Source organism: Lepus europaeus, chromosome 9 (assembly GCF_033115175.1).
Source record: "Lepus europaeus isolate LE1 chromosome 9, mLepTim1.pri, whole genome shotgun sequence".
In the NCBI taxonomy this organism is placed as follows: domain Eukaryota; kingdom Metazoa; phylum Chordata; class Mammalia; order Lagomorpha; family Leporidae; genus Lepus; species Lepus europaeus.
Genome location: NC_084835.1, coordinates 22,164,144 through 22,189,252, shown reverse-complemented (window position 1 = coordinate 22,189,252; position 25,109 = coordinate 22,164,144). Strand labels below are relative to the sequence as shown.

Below are 25,109 nucleotides of genomic sequence, written 5' to 3'. Positions count from 1 at the left end.
TTCCACTGTTTTCTCACCCACATTAGCACAAAGCTGGATTGGAAGTTGAGCAGCCAGGACTTGAACCAATGCCCATATGGGATGCCAACGCTGCAGATGGTGGCTTAACCCACTGTGCCACAGTACTGGCCCCTATGTTAAAAAATTTTTAGAAGAAAAATACTTACATGCAGTACCTAGAATAGTTAAAGTCACAGAGACAAAAGTAGAATGGTGGTTTCCAGGAGTTGGAGTAAAAGAGAAATGGGAAGTCACTGTTCACTGGGTACAGTTTCAGTTTCATAAGATAAAAGGCATTATGAAGAGTGGATACACAACAAGGTAAATGGACTTCACGTTACTGAACTATGTACATTACAATAATTATTTATTTATTATTTTTTTTTTTTTGGACAGGCAGAGTTAGAGAGAGACAGAGAGAAAAGAGAGAAAGGTCTTCCTTTTTTCCATTGGTTCACCCCCCAAATGGCCACTATGGCCAGCGCGCTGCACCAATCCAAAGCCAGGAGCCAGGTGCTTCCTCCTGGTCTCCCATGTGGGTGCAGGGCCCAAGCACTTGGGCCATCCTCCACTGCCCTCCTGGGCCACAGGAGAGAGCTGGACTGGAAGAGGAGCAACCAGGATAAAACTGGCGCCCCAACCGGGACTAGAACCTGGTGTGGCAGCACCGCAGGCGGAGGATTAGCCTAGTGAGCCGCGGCGCCGGCCAAAATAATTGATTTTTTTAAAAAATTATTTATTTCGGCCGGCGCTGTGGCTCAACAGGCTAATCCTCCGCCCTGCGGCGCCGGCACACCGGGTTCTAGTCCTGGTCGGGGTGCCGGATTCTGTCCCGGCTGCCCCTCTTCCAGGCCAGCTCTCTGCTATGGCCAGGGAGTGCAGTGGAGGATGGCCCAAGTGCTTGGGCCCTGCACCCCATGGGAGACCAGGAGAAGCACCTGGCTCCTGCCTTCGGATCAGCGCGGTGCGCTGGCAACAGCACGCCGGCCGCAGCGGCCATTGGAGGGTGAACCAACGGCAAAAGGAAGACCTTTCTCTCTGTCTCTCTCTCTTTCTCTCACTGTCCACTCTTCCTGTCAAAAAAAAAAAAAAAAAGATTTATTTATCTGTTTGCAAGCAAGAGTGACAGGGCAAGACAGATAGATCTTCTATCCCAAATGGCCACAATAGCTGTGGCTGGGTCAGGCTGAAGCAACCAGCCAGGAACTCCATCTGGGTCTCCCACATGGGTGGCAGGAACTCAAGTACTTGAGCCAGCACCTGCTGCTTCCCAGGCGCATTAGCAAGGAGCGGGATCAGCAGCCAGCAGTCCAACCACGGGATGCCGGCGTCCTGAGCAGTGGCTTAACCTGCTGCGCTGCAATACACACCCAAGATGTTTAATTTTACACTATATATATTTCATCACAGTTAAAATATTTTCAAAAAATGATAGCTTTTAAAAGTCTGGAAGTTCCTTTTTAAAAAGCTTCTAGTAAGTTACAAGGAAGGGACTGGCGCTGTGGTGCAGTGGGTTAAAGCTCTGGCCTGAAGCGCCAGCATCCCATATGGGCGCCGGTTCTAGTCCCGGCTGCTCCTCTTCTGATCCAGCTCTCTGCTGTGGCCTGGGAAAGCAGTAGAAGATGGCCCAATGCACCCATGTGGGAGACCTGGAAGAAGCTCCTGGCTTCTGGCTTCGGATAAGCGCAGCTTCAGCTGTCTGGGGAGTGAACCAGCAGATAGAAGACCAGAAGACCTCTCTCTCTGTCTCTACCTCCCTCTGTAAGTCTGTCTTTCAAATAAATAAAATAAATCTTAAAAAAAAAAAAAAAAAAAAACCAAGCTACACAGAAACATCATATACGTGTATCTTTTTCCTGATCAGTGATGCCCTACTCACAGCAGCCTGTGTCCCCTGTGTTTTTATCACACGTCAGACTCTGCTGTATCACAGGCTACATACCAACACCGGTGACTGTGTCGGAACAAACTAATCTGTTCATTTCGGATCCGTTTTCTATTAGGCTATCAAATAAAAGCATTATGTGAGCTATTCAGAAGTGAGTACTGGAAAAAGCTGATCACCTCAACCAAATTCACAACTGGATGGATTTTTAAAAATTATTCAGCCTGAGGATCTGCAATGGACTCATGCTGCTCCCTTAATGGTTTCCACTATCCAAACTTTTTTTTTTTTTTTTTTTTTTGGACAGAGTGGACAGTGAGAGAGACAGACAGAGAGCAAGGTCTTCCTTTTCCGTTGGTTCACCCCACAATGGCCACTGCAGCTGGCACACTGCGGCCAGTGCACCGCACTGATCCGAAGCCAAGAGCCAGGTGCTTCTCCTGGTCTCCCATGCAGGTGCAGGGCCCAAGGACCTGGGCCATCCTCCACTGCACTCCCAGGCCACAGCAGAGAGCTGGACAGGAAGAGGAGCAATCGGGACAGAATCCAGCGCCCCGACCAGGACTAGAACCCGCAGGCAGAGGATTAGCCTATTGAGCCACGGCACCCGGCCCTGTCCAAACTTTTAAGCAAGGTTTTCAAAAATGAAATAAGCAAGTTGGCACTCGGCCCCAGGAACACTGTCTCCAACTCTCACAGCACCACGGGCAGCAAGAGAATGCTGTCTTGCTTGAGAGCTGGGCCTGTATAGAATCTTTTTTTATTTAGTTTTTTTTTTTTTTTTTTTGACAGGCAGAGTGGACAGTGAGAGAGAGAGAGAGACAGAAAGAAAGGTCTTCCTTTGCCGTTGGTTCACCCTCCAATGGCCGCTGCGGCCGGCGTGCTGCGGCCGGCACACGCTGATCCGAAGGCAGGAGCCAGGTGCTTCTCCTGGTCTCCCATGGGGTGCAGGGCCCAAGCACTTGGGCCATCCTCCACTGCACTCCCTGGCCACAGCAGAGAGCTGGCCTGGAAGAGGGGCAACCAGGACAGAATCTGGCGCCCCGACCTGGACTAGAACCCGGTGTGCCAGCACCGCAAGGCGGAGGATTAGCCTATTGAGCCGCGGCGCCAGCTGTATAGAATCTTGCACACCTGTTACTCCAATAACTAGATTTTATGATGAGCCTCTGCATGGAGGACTGGCCAGGACCATGCCACCTCAGGAGACTGAGATGGCCACTCAACAAGCCAAGTGGAAACTGAAGAATAAGAGCCTCACTCACAACACTGCCAGATGCAAGCATGATTCTCGTCACACTCCCCAGGGCCCTCATAAAGCCACTCACTCACTGGGTGTCTTTTTTGCAGGCTTCAGCCTCCAGCCCTCTCACTGCCACTGGAAACACAGTCTAATGCCCGTGTTCCACACCAGCTCAAGGAATCCAGTTTACAATTCATTCTAATTCCACTGATTGCTCTACAGTCCCTGGAAGAGTACCTGAGGGATAATAAAAGAGTTCAGTAAGTGTATTATGGGAATGTATTATGAGAATGAGCAATGCGTGACTGGAACCCCAGTGTAAAAAAGGACAGGTGAACCTTTTTTTTTTTTTTTTTTTTAAGATTTATTTATTTGAAAGACAGTTACAGGCCGGCGCCGCGGCTCACTAGGCTAATCCTCCGCCTTGCGGCGCCGGCACACCGGGTTCTAGTCCCGGTCGGGGCACCGATCCTGTCCCGGTTGCCCCTCTTCCAGGCCAGCTCTCTGCTGTGGCCAGGGAGTGCAGTGGAGGATGGCCCAAGTGCTTGGGCCCTGCACCCCATGGGAGACCAGGAGAAGCACCTGGCTCCTGCCATCGGATCAGTGCGGTGCGCCGGCCGCAGCGCGCCTACCGCAGCGGCCATTGGAGGGTGAACCAACGGCAAAGGAAGACCTTTCTCTCTGTGTCTCTCTCTCACTGTCCACTCTGCCTGTCAAAAAAAAACAAAAAAAAAAAAAAAAAGAAAAAGAAAGACAGTTACAGAGGGAGGTGGAGAGAGAGAGAGAGAGAGAGAGAGAGAGAGAGAGATCTTCCATCCACTGGTTCACTCCCTAAATGGCAACAACCACTGGAGCTGAGCAGATCCGAAGCCAGGAGCCAGGAGCTTCCTCCAGGTCTCCCAAGTGGGTGCAGGGGCCCAAACACTTAGGCCATCTTCTGCTGCTTTCCCTGGTGCATTAGCAGGGAGCTGGATGGAAGTGGAGCATCCAGGCTAATGCCCATATGGGATGCCAGTGTTGCAGGCTGGGGCTTTACCCTGCTGTGCCACAGTGCCTGTCCCTGAAGAGCTTGTCTTAATCCTCTGTCAGGACTGGCACTATGGCACAGTGGGTTAATGCCCCAGCCTGCAATGCCGGCATCCCATATAGGTGCCGATTTGAGTCTCGGCTGCTCTACTTCTGATCTAGCTCTTAGCTATGGCCTGGGAAAGTAGTAGAACATGGCCCAAGTCCTTGGGCCCCTATACCAGCGTGGGAGACCTAGAAGAAGCTCCAGGGATCAGCTCAGCTCACCTCCAGCCGCTGCGGCCATTTGTGGAATGAACCAGCGGATAGAAGACCTCTCTCTCCCTCTGGCTCTACCTCTCTCTGTAACTCTTTCAAATCAATAAACAAATCTTTTAAAAAAAAATCCTCTTTGTTTTGAGACAGGCTGAAATTATTTGACATTATGTAATCTTTATCTACTTTATTCCTTTTTTATCTTTTAAAATTCATTTGAAAGGCTGACAGATACACACAGACAAAAGACAGAGGGAGCTCCCACCTGCTAGTTCAATACCCAAATAGCCACAATGATCCTTATTTATGGCCAAAGTCGGAGGCCAAAAACAGGATCCAGGTCTCCCACATGGGTGGCAGGGATCTAACTATTTTATCACCTGCTACTTCCCAGGGTGTGCATCAGCAGGAATATGGAATTGGGATCAGAACCAGGACTTCAACACAGGTACTCTGAGATACAGGGATCCCAAATGACTGCCCCTAATTTTTATTTAAAAAAAAAAAGAAAGAAAGAGGGGTTAGTACTGTGGTGTAGTGAGCTAGATCTCTGCCTGCGGCACCAGCAGCCCACCGGTTCGAGTCCTGGCTGCTCCTGTTCTGACGCAGATCTCTGTTACATTCTGGGAAAGCAATGGAAGATGGTCCAAGTGCTTGGGCCTCTGCACCTGCGTTAGAGACCCGGAGGAAGTTCCTGCCTTCGGACTGGCCTAGTTCCAGCTGTTGAGGCCATTTGGAGAGTGAACCAACAGATCGAAGACTTTGCTCTCTGCCTCTCAAATAAATAAATAAATCTTTATGAAAAATAGATGGGGCCAGCACTGTGGCATAGCAGGTAAAGCCATTACCTGCAGTGCCGTCATCCCATCTGCGTGCTGGTTCAAGAGCAAGCTGCTCCACTTCTGATCCAGCGCTCTGCTGTGGTCTGGAAAAGCAGTAGAAGATGGCCCAAGTCCTTGGACCCCTGCACCCTCGTGGGACACCTGGAGGAAGCTCCTGGCTCCTGGCTTCTGATCTGCCCAGCTCAAACTGTTGTGGCCAATTGGGGAGTGAACCAGCGGATGGAAAACCTCTCTCTCTGCCTTTCCTTTTCTCTCTGTGTAACTCTTTCAAATAAATAAATAAATCTTTAAGAAAAAAATTTTTTAAATGTTTTATTTATAAAACTGATTACAAAGGCTGGCACCGTGGCTCAATAGGCTAATCCTCCACCTGTGGTGCCAGCACCCCGGATTCTGTCCCGATTGCTCCTCTTCCAGTCCAGCTCTCTGCTGTGGCCCAGGAAGGCAGTGGAGGATAGCCCAAGTCCTTGGGCCCTGCACCCCATGGGAGACCAGGAGAAAGCACCTGGCTCCTGCCTTCAGATCAGCGCAGTGTGCCAGCCGCAGCATGCCGGCTGCAGCAGCCATTGGGGCGTGAACCAATGGAAAAGCAAGACCTTTCTCTCTGTCTGTCTCTCTCACTGTCCACTCTGCCTGTCCAAAAAACAAAACCAAAAAAAAAAAAAAACTGATTATAGGGGCCAGCACTGTGGCGTAGCGGGTAGGGCCACCGCCTATGGTGTCAGCATCAAATGTGGGCACTGGTTCAGGTCTCAGCTGCTCCACTCCCAACCCAGCTCTCTGCCATGGCCTAGGAAGGCAGTGAAAGATGGCCCAAGACCTTAGGCCTCTGCATGCATGTGGGAGACCAAGAGGAGGCTCCTGGCTCCTGGCTTTGAATTGGCCCAGCTCGGCCATTGCAGCCATTTGAGGAGTGAACCAACTGATGGAGGACTTTTCTCTCTGCCTCTCTGTAACTCTGCCTTTCAAATCAAAAATAAATCTTAAAAAAACAAAAAAACTAAGTACAAAAATAGTATTTTGTTATTGGTTATTGTTAAAGGGCCCAGATCAATAAAGGTTGAAGGGCTGGCACTGTGGTGCGACAAGTTAAAGCCCTGGCCTGCAGGGCTGGCATCCCATATGGACACTGGTTTGAGTTCCGACTGCTCCACTTCCAACCCAGCTCTCTGCTATGGCCTGAGAAAGCAGTAGAAAATGGCCCAAGTCTTTGGGCCCTTGCACTCGTGAGGGAGACCCAGAAGAAGCTTCTGGGTCTGAATCAGCTCAGCTCTGGCTGTTGCAGTCATATGGGGAGTGACCCAGTGGATGGAAGATATCTCTCTCTCTGGCTCTACCTCTCTCTGTAACTCTTTCAAATAAATAAATGTTTAAAAAAAGGGGGGGGGGGTAAAAATACTGTTTCAGTAAAGTTTTTTTTTTTTTTTTTTTTTTTTTGTGACAGGCATAGTTAGACAGTGAGAGAGAGAGAGACAGAGAGAAAGGTCTTCCTTCCGTTGGTTCACCCCCGAAATAGCTGCTACGGCCAGTGGGCTGTGCCGATCCTAAGCCAGGAGCCAGGTGCTTTCTCCTGGTCCCCCATGTGGGTGCAGGGCCCAAGCACTTGGGCCATCCTCTACTGCCTTCCCGGGCCACAGTAGAGAGCTGGCCTGGAAGAGGAGCAACCAGGACAGAATCCAGCGAAACCAACCGGGACTAGAACCTGGGGTGCCGGCACCACAGGTGGAGGATTAGCCCAGTGAGCCACGGCACCGGCCCAATAAAATAAATCTTAAAAAAAAAAAAGCCAAAAAACTGTTAAACTCATTTAATTGATAAAATATTTATTTAATACGATAGACTTTGGCTGGCACCGCAGCTCACTTGGCTAATCCCCTGCCTGCGGCGCCGGCACCCCGGGTTCTAGTCCCGGCTGGGGCACCGGATTCTGTCCCAGTTGCTCCTCTTCCGGTCCAGCTCTCTGCTGCGGCCCAGGAGGGCAGTGGAGGATGGCCCAGGTGCTTGGGCCCTGTACCCGCATGAGAGAGCAGGAGGAAGCACCTGGCTCCTGGCTTCGGATCGGTGCAGCAACTGTAGCGGCCATTTGGGGGGTGAACCAATGGAAGGAACACCTTTCTCTCTGTCTAACTGCCTGCCAAAAAAAAAAAAAAAAAAAAAAAAAAGATTTTATTTAGTTAAAAAACAGAGTTACAAAGAGCCAGAGAGAGAGAGAGAGAGAGAGAGAGCGAGCCAGAGAGCCATCTGAGAGGCAGAGAGCCAGAGAGAGAAAGAGATCAGTGCTCTATCTGATGGCTGGTTTACTCCCTAAATAACTGCAATGGCTGTAGCTGAGCTGATTCAGAGCCAGGAGCTTCTGCAGGGTCTCCCACATGGGTGCAGGGGCCCAAGGCCTTAGACTGCTTCTTCTACTGCTTTCCCAGGCCACAGCAGAGAGCTGAATGGAGGTAGAGCAGTCGGCACTCGAACCAATGCCCATATGGGATGCCAGCGCTGCAAGCTGGGGCTTTACCCTGCTACACCACAACTCCAGTCCCGGCTGTGTTATTTGTTATTTTAACTCTGGTTTTTTAAATAAAAAAGAAATGTCTACAACTGCAATGGCTCTCTGTGGGAATGGTTTTTTGGCTTTTTTTTTTTTTTTTTTTTTTACTTTATTTATTTATTTGAAAGGCAGAGTTAAAGAGGGAGAGGCAGAGGCAAGGAGAGAGATCAGTCTTCCATGGGCTGGGCCACACTAAAGCCAGGAACCAGGAACTTCATTCAGGTCTCCAAGCACTTGGGCTATCTTCTGCTGTTTTTCCAGGTGCATTAGCAAGGAGCTAGATGGAAGTGGAGCAGGCAGGACTCGAATCAGCACCCACATGGAATGCCAGCACTGCAGGCGGCAGCTTTACCCACTATACCACACCGCTGGCCCCAGTTTCGTTCTTTATATCCTCTTATTTTCCATTTTCTTTTTTTTTTTTAACAGCTTCTAACAGTTAATTTGAATGCAAAGTAAGTGAGTGTGCAGATCCCCTCCTGCCCTCTATGAGATAAGAACTCCCTGGAGGGCTGTGGTGGCCCACTGCCACCCATCTCCCAAACACAGAAGTGACCAGCTCAAATCAGCACAGGAGCCAGCCCTGTGCTCAATGCTGACACCTCAGACACCAAAAACGAGGCACAAATGGACATTCTCGTGATTACACTGTTCTCAAAGCACCTAGCAACGGCACAAAAACTATTAGAAAGCAGACGGCAACGTTATACATACACAACGAGACTGTGCACTCAGAAAACCAAGAACACACTACAATACCATCAAAACGTATTAAAAATGAGCAAAATAAACCACACAAGTGCTTGTCTCTACACACACATTAACAGGCGGTAAATATAATGGAAGAGTGGAGATAGACATGCATCACTAGCAACAACAAACTTATTAAGATATGTGCAAAACCTATAGGAAGCAAACCACAGATCTTCACTGAGAAATCTGAAAAAAAATCTGAAGAAATGATATAGCTTCCTGTTCCTGTTTAGAAAAGCAACTTCACAAAGATGTTGATTTTACCTGATCAATCTCTCAATTTTACATACTCACAAAATCCAACACCTTTGTGGAAATTGACAAGATTCTAAGTTCGTGGCCGGCGCCGTGGCTCAGTAGGCTAATCCTCCACCTGTGGCGCCGGCACACCGGGTTCTAGTCCCAGTCGGGGCGCCGGATTCTGTCCCGGTTGCCCCTCTTCCAGGCCAGCTCTCTGCTATGGCCTGGGAAGGCAGTGGAGGATGGCCCAAGTGCTTGGACCCTGCACCCCATGGGAGACCAGGAGAAGCACCTGGCTCCTGCCATCGGAACAGCACGGTGCGCCGGCCACAGCGCGCCAGCCGTGGCGGCCATTGGAGGGTGAACCAACGGCAAAAGGAAGACCTTTCTCTCTCTCTCTCTCTCTCTCACTGTCCACTCTGCCTCTAAAAAAAAAAAAAAAAAAGGTTCTACGTTCATCTGAGGAATAGTTACCTGAAAATAGCCAAAACTTGAAAAAGAGGCCGGCGCCAGCATCACAGGTTCTAGTCCCGGTTGCTCCTCTTCCAGGCCAGCTCTCTGCTATGGCCCGGGAGTGCAGTGGAGGACGGCCCAGGTCCTTGGGCCCTGCACCCACATGGAAGACCAGGAGGAAGCACCTGGCTCCTGGCTTCAGATTGGCGCAGTGCGCTGGCTACAAAGCGCCGGCCGTAATGGCCATTTAGGGGGTGAACCAACGGCAAAAAGGAAGACCTTTCTCTCTGTCTCTCTCTCACTGTCTAACTCTGCCTGTCAAAAACAAAAACAAAAACTTGAAAAAGAAATATCTTAACAGGAGTTAATCTTGCAGAGAATAAAATGTTCAACAGTGGGGCCAGCATTGTGCACAGTGGGTAAAGCTGTTGCCTCAAATGCCAGAACCGTATATGGGTACTGTTTTGGGTCCTAGTTTCTCCATTTCCAGTCCAGCTCCCTGCTAATGGCCTAGGAAAGCAGTGGAAGATGGCCTAAGTGCTTTGGCCCCTGCCACCCACACACATGCAAGACCCAGAAGCTCCTGGCTTCAGACTGGCCCAGCTCCAACCTTTGCAGCCATTTAGGGAGTCAATCAGCAGATGGAAGATCTCTCTTTGTCTCCCTCTCTCTCTATTAACTCTGACTTTCAAATAAATAAATATTTTTACAAAAATGTACAACAGATGTAACACAAGTGTCTCACAGGTGGCTATCTTCCAAGACCCCCAAAGGATGCCTGAAATCACAGCATACTGAATCCTATATATGCTTTACCATAGTTTTCCTTATATATCATACCCATGATAAAGTTCAGTTTATAAATTGGGCACTATAAAAAATTAATAATAAGGAATGGTGCCGTGGAACAGTAGGTTAATCCTCTACCTGCAGCACCGGCATCCCATGTGGGAGCTGATTCTGGTCCCAGATGCTCCACTTCCAATCCAGCTCCCTGCTATTGCAACTGGGAAAGCAGTGGAAGATGTGCTTGGGCCCTTGCACCTGCGTGGGAGGCCAAGAAGAAGCCCCTGGATCCTGGCTTCGGATCAGCCCAACTCCAGCCAATGGGGCATTTGGGGAGTGAACCAGTGCATGGAAGACCTTTCTCTCTGTCTCTCCCTCTCACTGTCTGTAACTCTACTCAGATAAATAAAATCTTTAAAAAATAATATAAAATTGTTAACAATACACTGTAATTAACTTATATGAATGCTTCCCCCCCCCCCAAATAATTCACTGCATTTTCTCCTTTTCATGCAAATGAAACATTTTACTTCTTTTCTCTGGTATACCCAAATTGCCAGCATCATTACTCTTCTGCTTTGAGGCTGTCATTAACTTAAATAACCATTATTTAAACACAAGCACTACAATTCCAGTACTGCCACAGTCAACTTGATAACCCCAATGACCCTAAGTGACAAATAGGAAGGCATGTGGATATACCATGTGGACAAACTTGACGAAAGGATGATTCACATCCTTTCATTACACGACTCAGAACTGCAAGTAATTTAAAACTTATGAGTTTTTTCTGGAATTTTCCATTTAACATTTTTAGCTGCCTGTGGATAACTGAAACCTCAGGACATAAAATGCAGGTAAGTGTGTGAGGGGAGGCCAACTGTATTTAAAATCTCCTGAGCTTGACAAATGAAGACAGACAGATGGCAGGAGAGAAGAGGAAATCCACAAGCAGGTTCAAAGCATATAAAAGAAATTTAGCACGTAAGTGTTTCCAATCAGCTGGCAAGTATGGAGAAAAAACTATCCCTTCCTTCAGACATATCTAAATAAATGCCATATAAATTAGAAACTCAAGGGAAAAACAAAAACCTTGAAGTCCTCCAGGAAGGACATCAGTGACTGTTTACATCTTAATGGTGATGAAGGCTTTCTCAGTGCACATCAAAGGCAGATATTAGAAAGGAGATGAGAGGAACCTGAGGTATAAACATTTCAACAGTGACAGGTAAAATTTGAAGTTTGCATTAAAAGCCCAATACCAGGGGCCAGTGCTATGGTATAGTAGGTTATTCCTCCATCTATGGCACCAGCATCCCATAAGGGCATTGGTTCTAGTCCTGGCTGCCTCTTTTCCGATCCAGCTCTCGGCTGTGGCCTGGGAAAGCAGTAGAAGATGGCCCAAGTACTTGGGCCTCTGCACCTAGGTGGGAGACCCAAAGGAAGCTCCTGGTACCTGGCTTTGGATCGGCTCAGCTCCAGCCATAGCGGCCACCTGGGGAGTGAACCAGCAGATGGAAGACCTTTCTCTTTGTCTCTTCCTCTCACTGTCTGTGACTCTACCTCTCAAATCAATAAAAAAAATAAAATAAAATACAACAGCAACAAAAATATTTACTTCATGCAAGAAAGCAGTATCATTAATGTCTGATAAATCAGTACGATAAAAGTTACAATACTCTAATAAAAAAATGGACAGACAATTACTAAAAGACATGTAACAAGCCCACTAGCAAATATGCAATCTTACTGTTACCCAAATAACTGAAAAATAAAGTTAAATACCCTTTTTCACTTATCAGTCATGATTGAAAAGGAACAGCAGGAGCAGGCATACACTCTCCTGGGTTGTAAGCTGGAACCAGAACACCCATTCACCCATTAACTCTGACAAAAATCACTCTAGAAATCCTGCATATGCACAGACAGGGGTTATGACAGCATATTTAACAACAGTGGAAAACTGAAATAATGCAGTGTTCTCCACTCACAATGAGATACAATGGTGACAGGCCATTAACAATACTATTATTTTATGTTCACAGATATAGAAATATATTCACAGATATACACAGGACATTACTAAAATAGAACGCAAATCAGTATAGATGCCACGTGGTCCTGCAGTAGTATTATACACCTGTCTACTCAGTCATCTCTTGGGACCCACAGGGGATGGATTCCAGGACCCCCTTGGATATCAAAATCCAAGGATGTGCAAGTCCCTTATATAAAATGGTATAGGATTTGCACATTAGCTAAGTGCATCCTCCTGTGGAAGTTACATCACCTCTCGATTACTGAGAATACCTAACACAATTACATCCAATGCAAACAGTCATACTGTATTATTCACAGATCCAGCTCTCCCAGGTTTAACCACATTTCTGACAAATGTTGGCTGAACAGGTGGATGTGCCATCTATGCACATGAAGGGCCAACTATACATACAAAAAGTTGTGAAAAGGGGGCCAGCGTTATGGTGCAGCAGGTTAAGCCACTGCTTGTGACACTGGCATCCCATATCAGCACTGGTTCAAATCCCAGCTGCTGAACTTCTGAGCCAGTTCTCTGCTAATGTGCCTGGGAAGGCAGTGGAAAATGGCTCAGGTACTTGGGTCCCTACCAACCACGTGGGACACCTGGATGAAGTTCCAGGCTCCTGGCTTCACCCAGGCCCAGCAACAGCTGTTGCTGCCAGCTGGGGAGTGAACCAGTGTATAGAAGATCTCTATCCCATCCTCTCCCTTTATAATTCTGCCTTTCAAATCAATAACTTTTTTAAACTGTGAAAAGCATTTTTAAGTTTGTGGGTTTTTTCCTGCTTTTCAGTAAATTTTTTCTACCGTAAATTTTTGTTGCTTTTGCAGAGATAAAAAAGGCTAAATTCAAATAAGACCACAGTTCTAAAGTGGAGTGTTTTTTTTTTTTTAATCTCTGTATCTAACCAATTCCATTCACAACTACATAAAGACACGATTCCCCTACCTGTCTGAGCAACTCCAGCTTCTTCAGTTCCTCATTGTAGGCTTCTGGGTTCTCTCCGTAATTCTTCAGGACAAACTAGAGAGGAAGGCAGGAAAATAAAAGGAAGAGAGTGATTAAGGACCGGCACCATCCCTCCCCAAGTACTGGGCAATCACCAACCAGGGATCAGGATCCAGTCCACACCTACAACCATAAGCCTGTCTCCTTAACTACAAGGGAACTCACCCTCAGTAATGGGCAGCATCGAAATGCTGACCACAAGACCTTCTTCCTTTTAGCAAAATGAAAAGACTGGGCAAGCCTGAGTGACAGCTGATAGGTCCTCATAACACTGCATCCTCTCTAAAAAGTCCAGGATTCTGCTATCTCAGGATGCTAAGGAACTCAGCTGGCTGAAATGGGATTCTAAGGAAGATGCCAAATGGGGTCCCAAAGGATCCCGCTGTGTTCTGGGGTCACAAGCATAATCCTAAGCTGAGAGCAAAGGTAGGTAAGAGCCACCAAACACGAGTAAGAGTACAACGGCATCCTCCTGAAAGGGTACCAAAGAAACATGTGATCAGGACAAATGGTGTGGCATAGCAGGTAAAACTGCCACCTACAGTGCTGGCATCCCTCATGGGCGCTGGTTCAAGGTCCGGCTGCTCCACTTCCAATCCAGTTCTCTGCTATGGCCTGGGAAAGCAGTACTAGATGGCTCAAGTACTTAGTCCCCTGCACCCACGTGGGAGACCTGAAAGAAGCTCCTGGCTCCTGCCTTTAGATTGGCACTGTTCTGGCCGTTGCAGCCATCTGGGAAGTGAACTAGCGGATAGAAGACCTCTCTCCCTCCACCTCTCCTTCTCTATGTAACTTTTTTTTTTGGACAGGCAGAGTTAGAGAGAGAGAGAGAGAGAAAGGTCTTCTTTTTTCCGTTGGTTCACCCCCAAAGTGGCTGCTACAGCCGGCACTTTGCGGCCGGAGTGCTGGGCCGATCCGAAGGCAGGAGCCAGGTGCTTCTCCTGGTCTCCCATGGGGTGCAGGGCCCAAGCACTTGGGCCATCCTCCACTGCCTTCCTGGGCCACAGCAGAGAGCTGGACTGGAAGAGGGGCAACCGGGGCAGAATCCGGCACCCCAACCGGGACTAGAACCTGTGGTGCCGGCGCCGCAGGCGGAGGATTAGCCTATTGAGCCGCAGCGCTGGCCCTGTGAACTCTTTCAAATAAATAAATAAATCTTAAAAAAGAAAGAAAGAAAGAAACTCGTGATCTACAGAGCCTATCAGTAGTGTGGACAGGCCCTCAGGTGCGTGACAGGAATGACTCCCACAGGAGGAGGAGGTCCCTGAGCATATCAGAGCAGGGGCTGGCACAGCTGCCCACGGCACCACTCACCACTACAATAGCTGACTTGTCTTGGCCATGAAGAGTCCAACCAGCCTGGAGGCCTCATGTTCAACAACTACCTACTGCAGTTCCTACTGCTTTGTATGCTGGTTAAACTGTCTGGGAAGCCAGACCCACTCACCCCACAAAACAGTAAAGGCACTGATGCCCAACTCAAAAGGTTCTTTAAAGGCCCTAACCATGGTTTGTGAGGTGGTGAAAGAAGAAAGCTGGTAAAGGCTGACAGCATCGACTCAGCCTAGCAGCACACTCCCTCCCACCTCATCTGTAGCCCACCCAGGCGTGCTAGCACCCTTTGAGGTCCCATGACACCTGGCTAAGTAATCAGCCACGAGGGCATCTGGAAGCTTACATGACACCTTCCATCTGCGCTGGTGGGCAATGGGAGAGAAGCAAAAACAGACAGTGTGCTGCTGAGCAAGCTACTGACAGGATCTTCCAGCTGCCTTCTCACACCTCAAACTCCAACCCCCTTTTCTGATGATGTCGCCTCCTCAAAGTCCTGGGTCCATGAGCTTTCTCTATACCACTACCGCCTCTGGCCTGGACCACCTACCCCTTCAAAATCTATCCCTTACCTAGTGGCCAGGACTGTCTAACACAACTCTGATGCCACCTCTAGTCTTTGTTTGTTCTTCAAAAATTTATTTGAAAGGCAGAATTACAGAGAGTCCGAGGCATAGAGAGATAGAGAGGTCTTCTATCTGCTGGTTCATTCCCCAGATGGCTGCAAGGGCCAGAGCTGCACCAAAACGAAGCCAGGAGCTTCTTCCGTGTCTCCCACACAGGTGCAGGGGCCCAAGAGTTGGGCCATGTTCCACTGCTTTCCCAGGCCAAAGCAGGGAGCTGGATCAGAAGTGGAGCAGCCAGGTCACAAACCGGCGCTCAAATGGGATGCTGGCACTGCAGGTGGCAGCTTTACCCACTATGCCACACTGCCAGCCTCACACTTCTAGCTTTTAATTCTTCTGAAACATACATACACCCCAAGTAAAAAAATTAAGCAAACCATGCTTATCTCAGCATAGCAAGAAGATGCAAAACCAACGTGCTGGAGTAGCTTCCCAAAGCCTTAGGACCAAATCTAACCTCAGCATGGAGTTCATACCCTTCACGGTCTGCTCCCAACAGCCTTCAAGGACTGTCCTCAGGTACCTCCCAGGACCACTCAGCCAAAAGTACTTTGGAATTACTGCCTTTGGAAACCAGGCTGTCTCCTGTGGTCCCCTGTTCTCTAACTCAGCTGAAATTTGACTTCCCTGATGTTAGCTTCTGCTTTCCCCAAGCACTGGACATGCCTCCATCAGACAGCATGCACTCAGCAGTCTGCTCATGAGCTCCCAGCAGCATCAAGGAATGGGAAGGATCTTATTAGATGTACTCTATACTCGGCACACGGTGCCTCTCCAGAGAATGCCAGGTAGACAACACTGAGACACTTGAGAAAAAATTCAAAATGCAGCATTTTATCTGAAAAGTGACACAGTTTGTGAAAAATGTCATTTAAAAGTGTGGAGGGAGACCACAACATAGATCCTGTTTACCTAACTATTGCGGAAGCCCGGCTGAACCCACAGGTAACATCTCAATGACAAGTCTTGTCTATGGTGGTTTCTTTTCCAGGAATTCCAGGCCCACAACACAAAATTTTGCTTTGGAACTCTCCTTAGAAATGCAGATTTCGTTGGATATCTCAAACCACGAGTAAGCTCCTTGAGGTCAAGAGAGGCCTGCCGGCTGCTCCACTTCCAACCCAGCTCTCTGCTAGGGCCTGGGAAAACAGTAGATGATGGCACAAGTGCTTGGGCCCCTGGACCCATCGGGAAGACCTGGAAGAAGCTCCTGGCACCTGGCTTTGAATCAGCCCATCCATCTGTTGTAGCCATTTGGGGAGTGAACCAGCAGAAGGAAGACTTTTCTTTCTGTCTCTCCCAGTGCCTCTGCCTTTCAAATAAATAAGAAAACTTTAAAAAAAAAAAAAAAAAGGGGGTGGGTGGGTGGAGACTATTCTAAATTAAAAATGATTGCAAGGGGTATGGGCATTTTGTACAGTGAGTTAAGCTGCAACTTATGAAACTTTTATCCCACATGAGAGTGCCAGCTCAAGTTCTAGCTATTCAGCTTCCTGCTAATGCATCTTGGGAGGCAGTAGATGACAGCTCAAAGTGCTTGATCCCCATTATCCATGTGGGAGACCCGGATGGAGTTTTGGGCTCCTGACTTCTGCCTGGCCCAGTACCAGTTGTTGCAGGCATTTGCAGAGTAAACTAGCAGATGGAAGATATCTCCCCCCACCACCATCACTCCGCCTTTCAAATAAATAATCAAATCTTAAAAAAAACAAAAAACACCATCCACATATTGAACAGACAAAACAACAAAAATGCAATATAAGAACTCTGATTGGATCTGAGTTAATTAAGAGTTATTTATTTCAGGGCCGATGCTGTGGCGTAGCGGGTAAAGTCGCTGCCTGCAATGCCAGCATCCACATGAGTGCCAGTTTGAGTCCAGCTCTCCGCTATGGCCTGGAATAGCAGTGGAAGATGGCGCAAGTCCTTGGGCTGCTGCACCCGCGTGAGAGACCCAGAAGAAGCTCCTGGCTCCTGGCTTCGGATCGGCGCAGCTTCGGCCATTGCAGCCATCTGGGGAGTGAACCAGTGGATGGAGGACCTTTCTCTGCCTCTCTCTCTCTCTGTGTAACTCTTTCCAGTAAATAATAAATAAATATTTTTAAAAAGTTACTTATTTCTTTATTTGAAAAGCACTGCAACAGACAGAGGGATAAAAAGAGAGACACAGATCTTCCATCCACTGATTTGTTCTCCCTAAATGGTCTCAACAGCCAGGGCCAGGCCAGGCCAAAGCCAGGAGCCAGCAATTATATCTTGGTCTCCCACATGGGTGGCAGGGGGACCAAGTAGCTGGACTATCTTCTGCTGCCTTCCCAGGTGCATTAGTAACGAGCTGGAATGGAATCACAACAGCCAGGACTCTGAACCGGCACTCCAATAAGGGATGCCAGCATCAAAAACATTAGCCTGATCCACTGTTGGCCTTGGACAATTTTTAAAAAAATATTTATTTGAAAGGCAGAGTTATGCAGAGGCAGAGAGAGAAAGAGAAACAGAGAGAGAGAAAGAGGGAGAGCAAGTCTTCAATCCACTGCTTCACTGCCCAGATGGCCACAATGCCAGAGCTATGTCAATCTGAAGCCAGGAGTTTCTTCCTGGTGCAGGGGCCCAAGGACTTGGGCCATCTTCCACTACTTTCCCAGGCCATAGCAGAGAGCTGGATAGAAGTGGAGCAGCCGAGACTCAAACCTGTGCCCATGTGGGATGTCAGCATTGCAGGTGGTGGCTTTATCCGCTACGCCACAGTGCCGTCTCCAGAACTTTTTTTTTTTTTTTTTAAGTCAGCTGGGTCAGGCACATGGGTGCTGGTTGAGTCCTGTCTGCTCTGCTTCCAATCCAGCTCTCTGCTAATGCACCTGGGAAAGCAGCAGAAGATGGCCCAAATGGCTGGGACCCTTCATCTATACAGGAGACCTGGAAGAACCTTCCTGGCTTCTGGCTTCCGCCTGGCCCAGCCCCAGCCACTGCAGCCATTTAGGATGAGAGAGATGGAAGATCTCTCTTTACCGCTCTCTGGAACTTCTTCTTTCCAATAAATAAAATAAATCTTAAAAAATAATATTATTATAAAATGTCTTAAAAGATGTTTGGGGGGCCAGCACCGCAGTTCAATAGGCTAATCCTCAGCCTGCGGCGCTGGCACACCGGGTTCTAGTCCCAGTCGGGGTGCCAGATTCTTTCCCAGTTGCCCCTCTTCCAGGCCAGCTCTCTGCTGTAGCTCGGGAGTGCAGTGGAGGATGGCCCAAGTGCTTGGGCCCTGCACCCGCATGGGAGACCAGGAGAAGCACCTGGCTCCTGGTTTCAGATCAGCGCGATGCGCCGGCTGCAGCGCACCCACTGCCGCGGCTATTGGAGGGTGAACCAATAGCAAAAAGGAAGACCTCTCTCTCTCTCTCTCTCTCCACTCTGTAAAAAAAAAAAAAAAAAGATGTTTGGGGGATAAGTGAAATTTAATATTTTTGGGGGATAGTGAAATTTAAACATAAATATCAGAGAATTATTGTAGATTTTCTTAGATCTGACAATACAGTTATGTAGAAAAGTACCCTTACTCTTAGGAACTACATGCTAAAATGTGTCCAGGGTAGGTGTCACTACATCTAAAACTTATTTCCAAAAGACTCATGGGTTCAAGAGAGGAGGGGGAAGGAGAGGCAGAGCAAGCAATCATATGGTAAAATATAAATATCAGACCTAGTGAGAATTTGAGTAAGCATTGCATTACTCTTTCAAACCTTCAGTATGTCTGAAATTTAGAAAATAAATGCTTTAAGGGTTGCTGAAGAGCTAACTGGTCAATGAAAAGCACTTTTTTTTTCCCTTTGTCGGTTGTTTCTAGGCATTTGAGGGTCCTTTGAGAGTACAATAAAAGCTATGAAAGAAATCATCCTGGGACCAGCATTCTGGTGTAGTGGAAAGCCACAGGCTGTGACACCAGCATCCCATGTAGTTGCAGATTCATGTCCTGGCACTCTACTTCCGATCTAGCTCTGTGCTAATGGCCTGGGAAAGGCAGTAAAGATGGCTCAAGTGCTTGGGTCCCCGCAACCATGGGAGTGACAGATGAAGCTCCTGGCTTCAGCCTGGCCCAGTGCTGGCTGTTGCAGCCACCTAGGGAGTGAACAGCATATAGAAGACCTCTCTCTCCTCTCACTCTGTAACTCTGACTTTCAAACAAATAAATAAATCTGTGAAAAGAAAGAGGGGCCAGTGCTGTGACATAGTAGATAAAGCCGCAGCTTGTGGTGCTGGCATCCCATATGGGCGCCAGTCCAGGTCCTGGCTGCTCCACTTACGATCCAGCTCTTTGCTATGGCCTGGGAAAGCAGTGGAAGATGGCCCAAGTCCTTGGGTTCCTGCACCTGGAGGAAGCTCCTGGCTTCGGATTAATGCAGCTCTGGCTGTTGCGGCCATCTGGGGAGTGAACCAGTGCATGGAAGACCTCTCTCTCTGCCTCTGTGTAATCCTGTTTTCCAAATAAATAAATAAATCTTTAAAAAAAAAAAATCCTAAAAAAATTTTTTTTCTGACAGGCAGAGTGGACAGTGAGAGAGAGAGACAGAGAGAAAGGTCTTCCTTTTTCTGCTGGATCGCCCCCCAATGGCCGCTGCAGTTGGCGCACCGTGCTGATCCAAAGCCAGGAGCCAGGTGCTTCTCCTGGTCTCCCATGGGGTGCAGGGCCCAAGCACTTGGGCCATCCTCCACCGCCCTCCCAGGTCACAGCAGAGAGCTGGCCTGGAAGAGGAGCAACCGGGTCAGAATCCGGCGCCCCGATCGGGAATAGAACCCGGGGTGCTGATGCTGCAGGCTGAGGATTAGACTATTGAGCTGTGGCGCCGGACCCTAAAAAATATTTTTAAAAAGTGAATACAGGCTGGCGCCATGGCTTAACAGGCTAATCCTCCACCTTGCGGCGCCAGCACACAGGGTTCTAGTCCCGGTTGGGGTGCCAGATTCTATCCCGGTTGCCCCTCTTCCAGGCCAGCTCTCTGCTATGGCCCGGGAAGGCAGTGGAGGATGGCCCAAGTGCTTGGGCCCTGCACCCACATGGGAGACCAGGAGAAGCACCTGGCTCCTGGCTTCGGATCAGCGTGATGCGCCGGCCGCAGCAGCCATTGGAGGGTGAACCAATGGCAAAAAGGAAGACCTTTCTGTCTCTCTAACTATCCACTCTGCCTGTCAAAAAAAAAAAAAAAAAAAAAAGTGAATACACTGGCCGGAGCCATGGCTCAATAGGCTAATCCTCTGCCTTGCGGCGCCGGCACACCGGGTTCTAGTCCCGGTCGGGGTACCAGATTCTGTCCCGGTTGCCCCTCTTCCAGGCCAGCTCTCTGCTATGGCCCGGGAGTGCAGTGGAGGATGGCCCAAGTGCTTGGGCCCTGCACCCAATGGGAGACCAGGATAAGCACCTGGCTCCTGCCTTCGGATCACCGCAACGCGCGGGCTGCAGCGCGGCGGCCATTGGAGGGTGAACCAACAGCAAAGGAAGACCTTTCTCTCTCTCTCTCTCACTGTCCACTCTACCTGTCAAAAAAAAAAGTGAATACACTTTAAAAAACCATTCTAGAAATATTCGACTATGGACAAACACAAAAGTTTCTGAATAATTTTAAGAGGTTCACACTTTGAAGCCCATCTTCCAACTTCCTGATTAAACAGTCCTCTGTTCCACCCAACTCCTCCTCACTTACCCTCTTCCTTCTCCCAAAAAAACAAACCCTAAATATGAACCATGACCTAAGCTATAAGGTCATTAACTATCTAAATAGGAGGATGTTCTTTGGTTAATCCTCTTTCAGTAAAAGGTTTTAGTTTACCCACCCTTAGGTTGGAGGAAATGACTGAAAGTACAGTCTAAAGGCCCGTTGGGACAGAGGGCAAAGGCACAGCAGGACATCTGAGAGCCCAGACACAAGGTTTCACATGAGATCACTAAGAACACCTGCCCAGCTGTTCACACAGTGAAGGGAAAGAGGCTGCCCACACCTCCAGCAAATTATCCCTGTAGGTCACTTCTACCTGGATCTCATTTGTCCTGTAAGATCAGCAGCTACAGATACACACTGAGCTTACAGCCAGGCACTAGGCTGGGCAGCCAACAGTAACTCAATCCTTAAAACAACCCAAAGAGGTAGATAGTGTCTGATGATCACCATTTTACAGACAAGAAAACTCAGGCAGAGATAAGGGTATTTGCCAGTGCGAGTAACTGATGGAGCAATAAGTAAAAGCCAGTCATTTTGGCCCCAAAGCCTATGTTCCCAACCACATATTAGGCCAATCCATTTCTACTTTTTTTTTTTTTAATATGATTCTCACAAGCAACTCTGAAAATCAGGCACAGAAAACGAATCCCTGGAGCAGCCAAGCTACTTTTTCTTTTCTTTTCTTTTTCTTTTTTTTTTTTTTTTTAAAGATTTTATTTATTTATTTGACAGAGTTACAGACAGTGAGAAAGACAGAGAGAAAGGTCTTCTATCCGTTGGTTCACTCCCCAAATGGCTGCAATGGCTGTAGCTGTGCTAATCCGAAGCCAGGAGCCAGGTACTTTTTCCTGGTCTACCACGTGGGTGCAGGGCCCAAGCACTTGGGCCATCCTCCACTGCTCTCCCAGGCCACAGCAGAGAGCTGGAATGGAAGAGGAGCAACTGGGACAAGAACTGGCGCCCATATGGTATGCTGGCGCCGCAGGTGGAGGATTAACCCAGTGCGTCACAGTGCCGGCCCCACCAAGCTACTTTTTTGGCCCAGAGAAAAACCCTCTGTAATTGCTGACCTTCCCCCAGCCAAAAAAGAGGAACACTACCTGAAAGTCTGAAAGCAAGGAACAAAGATCTTGTTCCAGTCTCTTTAAGGTCTGGCCAGGAGGCCGGACTATGCCCTAGTGGGTAAAACCACCGCCTGCAGTGTCAGCATCCCATGAGTGCTGGTTCGAGTCCTGGCTGCTCCATTTCTGATCCAGCTCTCTGCTATGGCCTGGGGAAGCAGTGGAAGATGGCCCAAGTCCTTGGGCCCCTGCACCCACATGGCGGATTGACTCAGCTCCGGCCGGTTAGGCCATTTGGGGAGTAAACTAGTAGATGGAAGACTATCTCTCTCTTTCTCTCCCCCGCCCCCCCCCCCCCCCGTCTGTAACTATGCCTTTCAAATAAAATTTTTTTTTTTTTTTAAAAAGGTCTGCCTGGGAGTTTGAGGCTCTGATGAAAGTTGAGTAGACAGCCCAGCAACAAACCAAAAGTAGCCAGCGGGTCTGGCATGGTAGCATGGTTAAGCCAGTGTCCATCATGGGGACAAGTTTGAGTCCCAGTTGCTCTACTTCTGATCCACCTCCCTGCTAATTTGCCTGGTAAAGCAGTGGAGCACGGCCCAAGTACTGGGGCCCCTGGATCCATGTGGAAGAACTGAAAAAAGCTCCTGGCTTAAATCTAGCCCAACCCTGACAGTTGCAGTCATTTGGGGTGTGAACCAGCAGATGAAAGATCTCTCTGTCTCTCCTCTCTCTCTGTAACTCTGCCTTTCAAATAAATAAAAATAAATGTTAAAACATACAAAAAACCTGTAAACGCTTATCCTGGGTCCTGCCATTATTTACAGATTAGAGAAACAGAAAACCAGACCAGCGCCTCGGCTCACTAGACTAATCCTCCGCCTGCGGTGCCGGTGGTACTCCGGGTTCTAGTCCCGGTTGGGGCGCCAGTTCTGTCCATGTTGCTCCTCTTCCACTCCAGCTCTCTGCTGTGGCCCGGGAGTGCAGTGGAGGATGGCCCAAATGCTTGGGCCCTGCACCCGCATGGGAGACCAGGAGGAAGCACCTGGCTCCTGGCTTTGGATCGGCACAGCGCGCCGGCCGTAGCAGCTTTGGGGGATGAACCAACGGAAGGAAGACCTTTCTCTCTGTCTCTCTCTCACTGTCTAACTCTGCCTGTCAAAACAAACAAAAAAATCCAGAAAACCAGAGGCAGTGCTAGGACCCCTGTACTAGGGATAGTCCCTCAGGTCACCTTGTCATAGTATTAGCATGTTCTTATCTAGTAATTCACATTAATTAAAGCCATAAGTCAAGAAGGCAATAAAAGGAATCACATGTGTATTACCTCTGTTCACACTGTGTTTCTTTTTCCTGCACTTCCACAGCTGACTCAGACATAGGGCATCCTTGGGTTGTTGCACAGAAATACACACACAATATTGTTGTACGTGTTGAGTCCCACATACAATATTGTTAATTAGTACAATACATGCTTAGCCACTGAATTTCCAGAGACTAACTGAATTAAGATAAAGGAGCATTGCCAAGGGAAATCTTTAGTCTGTTGGCCCATGTCAGAATTTTAAAAATCCACAGGTCAAGCTATCAAAGAGAGGCCTTTCTCTCCCATCCCTTCTGAATGGCCTGTCTAAACAACACAGTTGAGGAGGGCTCAAGTTACATCTCCCTGAGGGTGCCAGAATCAGACCAGGTCTTTCAACCGACACCCACTAAGCACTCCCCACACGCCAAGTATTTATTACTTTCCAAGGAAAGAAAAGAATCTGGTCTAAACCCTGAGTGAACTGAAGCTACGCCTTTGATGTGTGAGAGTAAGGTCAGAGAAGAATGAAACAGAAAATCCAGGTCATCTGTACAACTCTGCTGTAAAACACATGTGGGCAAACGGGCTTTGACACAACACCTGGGTGACTCCACACCTGTGATAAAGAGACAAGACAGGGGACTGGTGCTGTGACACAGATTAAGTATCTACCCGTAGTGCTGGCATCCCCTATGGGCCCCAGTTCGAGTCCCAGCTGCTCTACTTCTAATCCAGCTCCCTGCTAATGGCCTGGGAAAGCAGTGGAAGACAACCCAAGTGCTTGGGCCCCTGCACCAACATGGGAGACCCAGAAGAAGCTCCTGGCTCCTGGCTTTAAATCAGCCCACCTCCACCCATTGCAGCCATTTGCGGACTGAACCAGCAGAAGGAAGGCTTCTCTCTCTGTCTCTCCGTCTGTCTATAATGTCTTTCAAGTAAATAAATAAATCTTTAAAAAATAAATAAATAAGAGACAAGACAGGTTACTGCGATTGGGAGCTAGCAATGTCCCCTGCCCTTCGCTGGGCAGCCGGGGCCTTTTAGGCCTCTAGTGTCTCTGATTTACCTTTCTTTGTGCATACATGCATGTATAAACTGTTTTTTCCCAAGAGTTGGCTGTTCCACGGAACTCTAAACAGGAAAAAAAATCTATAAACCTGAAAAAATAGGCTCTACCTGGCTGTGAGTAAGAGAAGCCATCAGAGGCCGCAACAAGGAGCATACACTGTAGTGCAGGCCAACCACCTGACAGGATGCAAAACCTGTCTGAACGCAGAGGACTTTGGCACAACTGCCAGGCAGCTGAAGGGATCCTGATGGGATATGGTTCAATGTGGGTGACAAACTGGAGGCAGGAATCCCAAGGCCAACAACCAAATGAGAAAGGAAGAGAGGCCGAAAATTCCTGCAGGAGGGGACTGGGACAGTGAAACCAGAAGGAGCAGGCTGAAGCAAGCTGGTCAGGGGCTCGGACAGCGGGCAGCTTCTCTGGAGGAGCCTGGTTCAGAGACCAATTCAGTCAGGGGTGGGGGTGGGGGGCGGGAGAGGAGAACACAACTGATGGGCTGGGTAGTTAACCAGCAGATGGTACACCTGCACTTGAGGACGGACTACTACGTGGATCACCAGAAGTCAAGTTTCATAAAGGCAGGGATTTGTCACCACTCTATTCCCAGGACTGGGATAAGACAGACATTAAACAACAATTTGTTCAACAAACGAATCAGGGATGAAGGCGACATGGAAGCCCAAGTGCCCTTGGTTAGGGGCAGGTGTTACGACAGGAAAAATAAAGGACATCAAACCTGAAGCCCTGTGGCCAAACTGCTCACTGACGAGAGCCCAAGGCCAAGGATGCCCCTCCATCAGCTTCCAGTGCGTGAGCACTCTGACCCTGGGCACAGGGTAAGAAGGTGCAGGGCCAGCAGCATTTCCCCACGAAAACCCTGGCTCCTGCGTATGCCAGCCTGAAGCTTGGCACAGCAGTTCCACACCAGTGTGT

General features: G+C 48.5%; 1 protein-coding gene across 1 annotated transcript in view; it reads right to left on the bottom strand.

Moving 5' to 3' along the window:
* The window catches only part of PTPN23 (protein tyrosine phosphatase non-receptor type 23), a 43,479-nt gene that overhangs the window by 15,316 nt on the left and 3,054 nt on the right, over positions 1-25,109 (bottom strand). Inside the window, exon 2 of the mRNA XM_062200733.1 lies at positions 13,015-13,089. Coding sequence (XP_062056717.1) covers positions 13,015-13,089 — 75 coding nt within the window. The remainder of the gene's footprint in view (positions 1-13,014; positions 13,090-25,109) is intronic.